Source organism: Sphaeramia orbicularis, chromosome 4, assembly GCF_902148855.1.
Source record: "Sphaeramia orbicularis chromosome 4, fSphaOr1.1, whole genome shotgun sequence".
Classification (NCBI taxonomy): domain Eukaryota; kingdom Metazoa; phylum Chordata; class Actinopteri; order Kurtiformes; family Apogonidae; genus Sphaeramia; species Sphaeramia orbicularis.
This window is the reverse complement of record NC_043960.1, coordinates 23,634,833-23,647,702: the sequence shown is the minus strand read 5'-3', so window position 1 is coordinate 23,647,702 and position 12,870 is coordinate 23,634,833. Positions and strand designations below refer to the sequence as shown.

The window sequence follows — 12,870 nt, the reverse complement described above, 5'->3', positions numbered from 1 at the left end:
GACTAATTGATGACTTTGGGATCGTTTAGAATTGTTTTTAAGCAAAAAAAATTTTTGGACCAAAATCTCCTGTTTTTTTTCATACCACGTACTTACACTTTTTTTTACCGGTGGTCGAAAATGACCCTCTTCAAAATGTCTGAATACCTCACATGTGACTAATTGATGCCTTTGGGATCATTTAGAAGTATTTTTAAGCAAAAAAATTGTGGACCAAAATCTAATTTTTTTTCATTCCGCGTCCTTACGATTTTTTGTACCGGTTGTTGAAAATGACCCTCTTCAAAATGGTTTCAAAATGTCTGAAATACGTCACATGTGACTAATTGATTACTTTGGGATCGTTTAGAAGTATTTGTAAGCAAAAAAAATTTTGGACCAAACTCTGATTTTTTTTCATACCGTGTCCTTACACTTTTTTTTACCGGTGGTCGAAAATGACCCTCTTCAAAATGATTTCAAAATGTCTGAAATACCTCACATGTAACTAATTGATGCCTTTGGGATCGTTTAGAAGTATTTTAAAGCAAAAAAATTTTGGACCAAAATCTCATTTTTTTTTCATACCGTTCCCTTACGATTTTTTTGTAGCGGTGGTAAAAAATGACCCTCTTAAAAATTGTTTCAAAATGTCTGAAATTCCTCACATGTGACTAATTGATGCCTTTGGGATTGTTTAGAAGTATTTTTAAGCAATAAAAATTTTGGACCAAAATCTCTTTTTTTTTTTTCATACCGTGCCCTTAAGATTTTTTTTTTTTTTTTACAGGTAGTCAAAAATGACCCTCTTCAAAATAGTTTCAAAATGTCTGAAATACCTCACATGTGACAAATTGATGCCTTTTGGATTGTTTCGAAGTATTTTTAAGCAATAAAAATTTTGTACCAAAATCTCATTTTTTTTCATACCACGCCCTTACAATTTTTTCTACCGGTGGTAAAAAATGACCCTCTTCAAAATGGTTTCAAAATGTCTGAAATACCTCACAGGTGACTATTTGATTCCTTTGGTATATTTTAGAAGTATTTTAAAGCAATAAAAATTTTGGACCAAATTCTCATTTTTCTTCATATCGCGCCCCTACGATTTTTTTTTTACCAATGGTCGAAAATGACCCTCTTCAAAGTGGTTTCAAAATGTCTAAAATACCTCACATGTGACTAATTGATGCCTTTTGGATTGTTTAGAAGTATTTTTAAGCAATAAAAATTTTGGACCAAAATCTCATTTTTTTTCATATCGCGCCCTTACGATTTTTTTTTTTTTTACCGATGGTCGAAAATGACCCTCTTCAAAGTGGTTTCAAAATGTCTAAAATACCTCACATGTGACTAATTGATGCCTTTTGGATTGTTTAGAAGTATTTTTAAGCAATAAAAATTTTGGACCAATATCTCATTTTTTTTCATACCGCGTCCTTATGATTTTTTGTACCGGTGGTCGAAAATGACCCTCTTCAAAAGGGTTTCAAAATGTCTGAAAAACCTCACAAGTGACTATTTGATGCCTTTGGGATTATTTAGAAGTGTTTTTAAGCAAAACGAATTTTGGACCAAAATCTCATTTTTTTTCATACCGCGTCCTTACGATTTTTTTTTTTCCGGTGGTCGAAAATGACCCTCTTCAAAGTGGTTTCAAAATGTCTTAAATACCTCACATGTGACTAATTGATGCCTGTGGGTTTTTTTAGAAGTATTTTTAAGCAATTACAATTTTGGACCAAAATCTAATTTTTTTCATACCGCGCACTTACGATTTTTTGTACTGATGGTAAAAAATGACCCTCTTCAAAATGGTTTCAAAATGTCTGAAATACCTCTCAGTTGACTAATTGATGCCTTTGGTATATTGTTGAAGTATTTTAAAGCAATAAAAATTTTGGACCAAAATCTAATTTTTTTTCATACGATTTTTTGTACTGGTGGTCGAAAATTACCCTCTTCAAAATGATTTCAAAATTTCTGAAATATCTCAAAGATGACTAATTGATGATTTTGGTATTGGTGATTTTTAAGGAATGAACTGCCAACACTACGGGCCTTTTAGGCTGAACATTTATTTGAGGTGTTGTTTGTACATTGTAGTGTAGTTTCACTGTGGATTTTTAAATGTCATTTTAACCCATGAAGACCCAGTGATCCTTTTGTTGCATTTCCCAAGTGTATTTTCACTCTATTTAACTTTTCTTAAGTGATTTATCACATGTATGATAATATTATCCGCTGTATTTTGTTGCTTTTTCTGTGAAGATCAGGTATTTTCCTCCATTTAATTTACTGATCAAGTAGATGTACATAAAAGATCAGATTAATGTTGGTGCTTATTATATCAAACATTATGTGCCCGCACTTGAAAACCCTCGGCTCTGAGTCCACGCCAAAGTTTTTGCACATACGGACGGACAGATGGACAGACAATGAACTGATGACAATTCCCTGCGGTGAAGGCTGAGGGTAAAAACTGAGAAAACTGAAGAAAAAGTGACTTTCAGTAAAATCTATCATTAACCCTTTCATGCATGAATTATGAGAACCTTAGTCAATATTTTTTTTTCTTGAGTGTTTTTATTCTTCTTTAGGCATGAAAAAACAAAGCAATTGAATTTTTTTTTTTTTTTTTTTTTTTTTTTTTAATGAACCTATTTTTTGTGGAGTCAAAAGAATGTCCACACAACTGGACACCATGCATTCAATTTTTGAGGCAAAGAAACATGTATTTAAAACTCATCATCAGAAAGTGATATACTGAGTGAAAACTATGAAATAAAAACATTTTTAATGCCGCTAATCTGATGTTTTCTCACATTTTATTCTACTCAAATACTCGTTATTACTCATTTCATGGAGATAATAACCTCTGAGACCCAGGTAATTGACAATTTTAGCTTTTTTACACAAAAAAAATGTCTTGATTGGAATCTGCATAATGCAGTAGCTTTTTCATATACATTTTTAAAATAATTTTCTTTTATTGATTGATTTTTTTTTTTTTAATGGAATGTCCTTTGCAATGGACAGCATTTTAGTTAAACTGCCAAACTTTTGTCCCCTATAGAGGGCAAAATGCACTGCTGGGTCTCAGGAGGATATGCAAAAACAAATTTAAACACAAAAAAAAAATTGTTTCAGAAAACTTAATTACAGTATCATAACAATTAGCAATTGATTTACACTAAAACATGTTACTGCAGATCAGGTTTATCTTGAACAGCAAAGTTACAGTAATGGTATGAATTGCAGTGTATGAGATGATGCATAAGTGTCCACTGTGTTGGCTGATATGGAACTAAAACAACAAAACCCATGAATATATAAGAGAACAGCTGGAGAATAACTGTCCGCTGTAGTGACCAGTATGCATGAAAGGGTTAACTGAACATAAACCCAGTGTTTCCATCCACTGTCACTGATTCAAAACATGGGTTTTACTGGTGAATCAATGTTGTAGAAGATGACGGTGTTTCCACGTTCACTACGGAACCTCTGAACGTCCAAATGGGTCATATCTGATGACCATGAAAAGATGACAAACTGTATTTTACATCAATTAATTACACGTATTGATAGGATTAGTGGATCAGCAGGTATTAAACAGTTTAGATCAGTAGATGGTTTTGGTCGAATGTTTGGGTCTTTAAAGGGAAATCATTCTTAATACTAGAATTTGAAAATACATACCTTCCTTTGACATCTCTCCTTTGTCCAAATCAGACTAAATATAAATACTATTCCCACTAAACCAGAATATCCCATAAACCTCTGGTCATTTGCTTTCATTATGGAGGTCGTTTATGATCTCAAACCTGTGTGAATCTGCCATGAGTCTGTAATCTGACAAAAAAAAAAGAAACGCCTGAAAATAATCCACTTGATTTTGGCAAACCCGGAGGTCATGTGATGATGTTAGACCCATACAAATTGGCATCTCGTTTGATTTTGTGGGTTTTGCATCATGTTTTGTTTCCTCCGCACTTTGACTTATCACCAGCTTGCATCTTCCTTGACCAGGAAACAGGCAGAATAAAAGCTGTAAAAAAGTATTTTGGGCAGAAGTTCAAGAGGCTCATGCCATGATATAACAGCTAATGAATAACAGTGCAAACCTAAGTCCTTCAAAAACAATTTTACTAAAAAAAAAAAACATGTACAAATGTTCCACAAGTAGCACAGGCATGGGGTTTTAATTTCCAAATCACACGTTATATATGTCTTGTGTGAATAGGCCGGTAATTACCAGAGCACTGGAATCATGTCTGAAGAAATTCTAATGATTGGTAATTACAACCCCCTACCGACTCCTGTGATTGGCCAAAGTCTTTGTCAAGGGGTAGGTGTCTGACAGAATGAAAACCGACTTCACAGAAGGCGTGCAATTCTTGTTTTTTCTCCAATGAACTCCAAAAGACTGCAATTATTGCCCACTAATGCAAAAAAAAAAAAAAAAAAGAAAACTTTCAAATCAGGAACTGCAGCTTAAAAGGGTTACAGATATTCTTTCAGTCAGTATATGTAAGTTTCGTAAAGACTGATGTTTCCCTTTGTTGAATTCTAATTCCTTCACACAGACAAAGATATGAGTGAAAACAACACTGTGATAGCTGCATGTTTAGAGACCGTCCACATGGAGATGAGTTTAGGAGTATATGCAATTTATTTATTTAGTCGTTTGGCCATTTCATCTACGCGAAACCAACATTGAAGGAGCTTGAATATGCTAATTTTAGAAACCAGATGCCAGATTGCCCATTCCCAAATGTGCCACACTTACATTCAAATGTAAGGATGACATTGTGAGATTTGTTCAATGTTCTCATGTGCAATTTGTGGATAGTATTTATTTGTGGATATTTATTACATGTCACTGTGTTATTGTTTTTACACAGCTTTTATATCTTTATACTTTTATATCTTTTAACCTTAGTACTTGCATTTTTAGAGACCTCGGCATAATAATTCCTATGTACCTGAATGTGTACGTATGGCATATCTATCTATCTATCTATCTATCTATCTATCTATCTATCTATCTATCTATCTATCTATCTATCTATCTATCTATCTATCTGTCTATCTGTCTATCTGTCTATCTATCTATCTGATGATGCCATAGCCCCACCACTCCCTTAACCTTAATGCACTAATGCCCACCAACAACAGCAACACCGACAGATTTTTATTTATTTATGTTTTAAAATGGTGTGTGTTTACGTCACACATACTCCATTTCTTCCTCTCTGTTTTTGGTGTGTATCTGTGGCAGTGTTATAGTGCCACTTACAGGCCTGGCATATATACTACAGCATTTTCAGTGGTTTTGTGTGGACACAGATTTCTTGAGATGATGCTGTGTTCATTTCTGAACCGAAAATTTTGTGTACCGTTACAGGCCCAAACTATACTATCATACTCCATGGTATTGTTTGTTGTCACTATTAGTTTGGCATATTTTTGTTTTGGCTTTCAACCTGTAACTCATCTCCAATTACACCAACACCAAAGAGCAACAATGTGTAAAAGATGATTGCTGTAACCTTCACTGTAGTCTTTATTTTGCATTTTCCACCAAGGTATTCAGTCACACTTTCTCTTCTATCTTTTCCTGTTGTTTTAGGAACCTGTTGTACAGCCTTCCTGGGAGGTCTCAGTTTTCCATCCTCAGGTTCTCAGAGGAAGTGATCCTGCATTGCAACACCACCAGCAAACCTGTCAAACACAAGTCTGGAGACCAGGAAGTACTTTGCTACAGCACTATGAACCAGTCCCTGGCTCTCATCCTTCAGTCCATCCGTTCGGCTGAGAGGCTGGTCTGTTTCGGTTTGGAACTGTTCCAAAATTACCCAAGCGACACAATATGATCTACAATGATGCAAATGATGCACTCGGTAGCAAAGATTGTAACTGAACAATCACATGATAAAGACATTGGGTTGGCTACTTTTATTCATCAAACTCTAGTCTGGTAAAAGTTTTAAACAAATTGACGCTGCATAGATTAAACACACTCTAGTATAGCTGATACTCAAATTATGGATATTATCATAGTAGAGAGTGCATTTTCTTTTAATTTATTTATACCAAGGGGTCTAACATATTTGGATTAAACAGAATTTTTTCCTAATTGATGAATGTATTCATAGTTGCACACAAGCTCTAAGATATGCAAAAAACAAACAAACAACTAAAATAGACACAGTGATGTCGTTCCAATTGCACTATACCATGATGAGCAACAATGTTCAATTCCAACAGGAAATTTACTGACCAGCCACTTCGTCTCTTATCTAAAAAAAAAAAAAAAAAAACAAGTCAATATGTGATTACTTTCCTAAAAACAAGCAATTTTCTTATATTTATGTTTGTCAATCAACGACTGTTGCAGGACAAAAATGTTGATATTGGACAATTCTGATCGCACTTTTCTGTACACTGCCAATTTTTAAAATTATTGTTTACTTTGTGCATAACAGCATCACAAAGGAAAGATGTTAAGAGTTTAGCCTCAGAAAGCTAAAAAAAAAAATAACACAACATACATGTAATCACATACAGTTGTGGAAAAAAAATCATTAGACCACCCTTGTTTTCTTCTTTTTCTCATTCATTTTAATGCCTGGTATAACTAAAGGTACATTTGTTTGGACATATTGACAACATAAATAGCTCATAAGAGTTCAATTTCCGAGCTGATAGCTAACCTTTTTCCATGTTTTCTTGATAATAACCAAAATCGCTTCAGTTCTTACATCAATATCTGTGGCATTGTACTGACAAAAACAGTGCTTTTAGGAATTCCATGTTTTCTTTTCTGTCTGTTTTAGTCACATGATACACACAGGAGTTAGTACTTGATTGCATAACTATTGTTTCTGATGACTTTTGATGGTCTAATAATTTTTACTGTAACTGTATATGATGCATGATGAAAACTGGGTGGTAATTATTTAAAGGTACAATATCCACACAATTGGAAAAAATACAGTCTTCTTAGTCTCACTGATGATATAATTCATATTCTTCACCAAAATACTGAGTAGTCACAAAAAAAGAGTTTAAGTTTAAGCCCAGACTGTATTTTTAATGGGGTTTTTTTCTCATTTCTAAAATAGGATTTTAAAAAGGTAAAACTCTATTCATGATATCTTGCATATATCATCAGTTGTAAGATTATGTGTAATTGTTAATATTTGGTCCAGAAGGCCATGAAAATGCCAGAGGCAGACAGTCGTGTGAAATTACAACCATTCCACCAAACTAATTCTAATAACATAGAAATATCTTTTGGGAAATATTTAAAATGAAAGATATAAATAAGGGGTTAGATTTCATGAATCTTAAGAATTGCATCTTTAACCCATACAGACCCAAACAGCCACTGACGACCAAAACCATGTACTGATCTAAACTGTTGAATACTTGTTGATCCATTAATCCTATCAATACATGTAAATAATTTGTGTAAAATACAGTTTTTCATCTTTTCATGGTCATCAGATATGACCCATTTGGACGTTCAAAGGCTCTATTGAGAACGTGGAAACACCATCTCCAGTAAAACCCATGGAGTTTGAGAAATGACAGTGGATGCAGACACTTTGTTTATGTTTAGTTAATGATAGATTTTGCTGAAAGTCACTTTTTCTTCAGTTTTCTCTGTTTTTGATGTCATAACCCTCAAGTTTATTCTCAACTTTTATTAACATCTACATGATTAGTGAATTAAATTTGGTAAAATACCTGATGTTCACTGAAAAAACTCAAAAATACAGAGAATAATATAATAAAAGGTGATAAATCAGTTGAGAAAATGTATGTTTTGAGAAAAAAAAAAATTTTGGAACTGGCACAAAAGTAGCATTGGGTCTTAATGGGTTAATCGAATACTGAAACACTTGGCTTAGGTAAGTTAAGATGAATATGTGGAGTTAGGTTCTTATTTTAAGTGGTGTTCTGTCACGGTACGGTTACCTCTTGGTCTGTGACACACCTATCCATGAGTCTGACCTCCACAGGTTTACTCTCCGCTTTTCTTCTTTCACTTGGCGTTGAACACTGGCAGTGGATGTGAATTGTGAGTTGTTGAATTGTCCAATATAGACATCTTGTGATGCCCAGAAAAACTGGGCACAAGTGGTACAGTGTGATTTGAGGTATGTAGCGTCCCAGCACAAGTCACTTTCAGAAACAAAGAAGTGAGATTGAAATTCACGGCATGAAGGCAAACATAGTAATTTTAACTTTATTCGGTGATCAAATCATGAAGCACACAACAAATGTTTACATGCATATACATAAAGTAGCTGCACACTGTGAAGTAAAAGTGATAATAATAAAAAAAAAACAACTTAACTTTCTTCCATTTGAGGTAAGCTACACTGATCAGCCTTAACAGTCTGACCACTGGCAGGACAAGTGGTAATAATATTGATTATTCCATTACAATGGCATCTTTTACTTGGTTGGATATATATATTTAGCAGCAAGTGAAAATTTGGTCCTTGAAGCTGATGTGTTGGAAGCAGCACAATTAACACTTTGAGTGACTTTGACCGGGTCTATATTGTAACGGTGATGACTAGGTCAGACCATCTTTACAACTCCAGGTCTTGTTGGGTGTTCCTGATCTGCAGTGATTAGTACCAGAGGTGGGTAATCCCAGGTTCATCAAGTCAAATGCCACATTTCCACTACATGGGTTTGACTCGGGTCCAGGTCCTATTCCTGGAGACCATTTCCATTACAGGATACTACCGACTTTAGAGTACCTGGATGTCATGTCGATGCAGCGTGTTACTTCCGTGTCGTCTGCTCAGAGAGTTGCTGATAAACTCGCTCGTTGCATGTTGTCTGGTCAAGCTCATGCTGAATTTGTACATTGGCCACCACTGAATGTCCTCGACCGGCCATGGTGTAGTTTTGTGGGCTGTCATCATGTGGATTAACCTACCGCTATACTTACTGTCAACTTCCGCATTTGTTTTTTGTAAAACAGTGGGTCACAGAGACGACTCTCTGACCAGTCAGTGGTCTGCCGTGTTTACACATCACGTTTTAGTATCTGTTCCTCAGTCCTGGAACCTCAGTGGAGGTGACACCAAAAAACTAGTACCGGGTACCAGATTCCAGGTCCTTTTTTGTAATGGAAACGCAAAAAGACCGAGTCAAGTCGAGTCAAGCCAGTACCACATAGTGGAAACGTGGCAAAAGTCCTGCCATGTATTGGTTCCAAACTGTTCACTGAACCAGCCCATTTTGATGGGCACAACTCCTCCTCCAGGTGGATGCGATAATTGATGGATAATTAGAGGAATACATGGCAGGACTTTGACTTGATGAACCTGGGATTACCCACCTCTGGTTAGTATCAACCAAAAATGGACTAAGGAAGGATATTCCAATCTCAGGACCATTGAGCTTCTGTGGAAGGTGTTGGACAAATAAATCTGATCCATGAGGGTCCGCCTCTCTGCTTCCAGGACTTCAGGGAACTGCTGCTAAAGTCTTGGTCCAGATACCACAGCACACCTTCGGAGGTCTGGTGGAGTCAAGGCCTTGGGTCAGTGCTGTTTTTGTGGATAAAGGAGAACCTACACAATATTAAACAGGTAGTAATAATGTTCTGTTCCCATAGATACTGGACTGGTTCAGATCCAGTTGTTGTTCTTTAGACCAGTTTTGTTAGGTACGAACCATTTTATATTGGAAATGAACAAGATCTGGAGACGCTCATCACAATTTCTGTCTTGTCAAAGTCAGTCAGATCTTTACTCTGTTACATTTTGCTCTTTCCGACAACTTCTAGGTCTACATGTCCACTTGCTGCCTAATATATCCCACCCACTGACAGGTCCCATTGTACTGAAATAATCTAAATGAATGTTAATGCCTGATTGGTGTATCAACATCCTGCTTTGCACACTGTTGTGAACCTCAATGAATATTTCTAGCTCTTAACTTCTCATGCAGTTTTTAGGAAGTATGTAATTCAGGTAACAGGTTAACAAAGTCTCACTGCCATGGCATGTTATGACTCCTCAAAGAGCAATAACTGAACAACTGGTTTAAACACACAGTATGTAGCATTTCTACATTTAAACAGCTATAACTTATAAGGATGATGTTCTATATTGTGTTGACTTTTATAGTTATTATCAAGTGTTGTCAGCAATCTGGTCTAATTAATTGGTTACTTATCAATCGTGTCATTTGCCATTTATTCAGTTAACATTAATGTTCAAATTACTTGTGGCCATTTTACACAAATTAAATGCCACTATTAAGTAAATTTGTCTCCGTATGCATTGAAATTCAAGTTATAGACTATTTTATGTAGTTACCTCTCAGTGAGTTGGGGCTGTTTCATCTCTACCTTTAAGACTTTTCAGTTTGACCAGAACCAAATTTGTGAAACTCACTGTGGATTAAACTCATTCTCAATCTGGAATAAACTGAACCAAGGTTTAGTTCGTTTGCAGGGTGAGACCACTTGATTTCTGAACAATTAAAGGAACTCATGCAAAGCTAGTATTACCGGTAAAAGGTGAAGGTTAAATGGAAAACTGGAAAATGGAAGGACTTAAGAATGAGCAGAATTAAAACATGCTGATGCCTATTCCACATTCTTTTATAAAACAAGCACTGTTACACCTTAAGAACGACAGCAGGACGTAGGTATATCATGGAAAGTTCAGTCTGCTCCCAAAATTGAAAGCAAAACTAACCAGAATACATGCATACAATGCGACAAAAACGTGAACAGACTTGGAATGTGACCTTATTTCAGAATTTAAGGTGTGACAATGCCCCAACGTTAGTCATGCACTGTATACATTTAGAGCTTTTATTGTAAAAGTTACTGACAGAAGTCGTAGGTACTATATGTAATGTGCAGACAGTAGCCCCTTTTACACAGCACTTCAGTTGCGGGACTATTTCGCCTTTAATCTGGTACGACGTCTGTTTAAACGAAATGGTGGGATCATCTGGTCCCACCTTTATCGTGGCTCTGTAACACCTCTGGAGGTCGTAACAGAGCCATGATAAAGGTGGGATCATGATTGCGGAACGTTATGTACAAAGAACACCTCTCATTCCGCAACCAAGGTGTGATGTTTAGATGACGGTGACCCCCGGCATGGGAGAAACAGCGGGCAAGTATGGAGGCACTGGTATGCTTCAGCTACGGTACCAGTGACACGTAGTCGCGGCAAGTACAATGCCAGGCACCAAGGTTATTATCGTTAACAAAAACTAACGAAATGACGAAAACTAGAATTGAAAAAACATTTTCGTTAACTGAAATAAATAAAAACTGTAATTAAAAGAAAAAACGATAACTGAAGCTGTATTGTGTGCTTACAAAACTAACTAAAACATATAGAAATTATGGATAAAATTCCCTTCGTTTTTGTCTTTGTAAATGTCGGACTGATATGTAATCTATTTATTTCACTCGAGCAATTTTAGCTGCTGGCACCATACAACACTTCACCGTCCGTCACTTCTCGTCACTTGTCATTTAGAGTCGGCCTCTCGTCCCCACTCTACCTGGAAACATGGAGATTAAAGTTGGGAGAAAGCAGCAGAGTCCTGTATGGGATTTATTTGAATATGACAACAAGGAAGATAAAACATATAAAAAAGCTTAAGCAAATATTAAAACTAAACTTAAACTAAGCATTTAGAAAAAAATCTAAACTAGTAAACACTAGCAAACCTGCTCTAAAAACTACTTAAAACTAACTGAATTAGAGAAAAAAAGTCAAAACTAAATAAAACTAAACTATAATGACAAATCCAAAATTATTAAAACCTTGCCAGGCACAACACCAGCCAGCCGGTACCAACCACGGCAGGCCCGACGCTAGCTATGACGGGCATGAAGCTGTCCACGGCAGCCACTGTGGCGTGGGGTGGCTGCCACAGGATCCATGCCAGTGCCTCCATATGTGCCCACTGTCTCTCCCCACGCCGGGGGGTATTCAAAAAGGAGCACTGCATCACCGCCCCTTTGATTCCGGAACACAGGTCCCCTTTGAAAGACGGGATGACTCTGGAGAGGTTAGCCAACACCGCTATGATCAGGGTATTTCCGATGTGCAAGTTATACATCACACTATACCAGTGGTTCCCAACCTTTTTTGGCTCGTGACCCCATTTTAACATCACAAAATTCTGGCAACCCCAGACATTCAAAACCAAGACTTTTTTTTTTGCTAAAATTAATTTGACTTTGATCATGTAATACTTTGCTATACTATGTTGCAAATAAACGTTAATTTTAGACGACATTTAGTCTATATAATGTATATTATTATGGACGGAGGCAGAAAAGCCAGGTGTAGATTACTGCACAAAGTGAGAATTTTATTTTCCTTGGTCAGGATATGTACAGTCAGTCCAGCTTGGATTTACAAGGCTGACAATTAATACTGAACAAGAACTCAAACTATGAATTATGAAAGAGCTGCAGCATCTGAAACTGACCACAATGAACATTTGACAGATTAACAGTACCAGAGTGCTTCAGTTTCAGCTTCAGAGTTTGTCATGTCTTTTATGGATTGTGATTGCCCCTCTCAACTCACCACATACTTTTTTTTTTTTTTATAAGTAAGGTGTTTTTTTTTTAAATCAATTGCTAGAAATTTCAGGTGACCCCATCTGAATTCCAGGCAACCCCACGTGGGGTCCTGACCCCAAGGTTGAAAAACACCGCACTATACGCTGCGCTGTGTCACTGCTCCTTTAATTCCAGAATGCATGTCCGCTGTGTACAAGTCCAGCCTGTCTCACCTCTGTCACTCCTTTGGCGTGGCTGTGGAAATCAGTTAATAGTGGGGAAAAAGGTGGGATCACCATTTTGCATTTCCC

General features: G+C 36.3%; 1 protein-coding gene across 1 annotated transcript in view; it reads left to right on the top strand.

Moving 5' to 3' along the window:
* Window positions 1-5,855, top strand: part of naaladl2 (N-acetylated alpha-linked acidic dipeptidase like 2) — an 801,028-nt gene extending 795,173 nt beyond the window's left edge. The window contains exon 15 of the mRNA XM_030132744.1: window positions 5,612-5,855. Coding sequence (XP_029988604.1) covers window positions 5,612-5,855 — 244 coding nt within the window. The remainder of the gene's footprint in view (window positions 1-5,611) is intronic.
* Window positions 5,856-12,870: the final 7,015 nt, after the last annotated feature.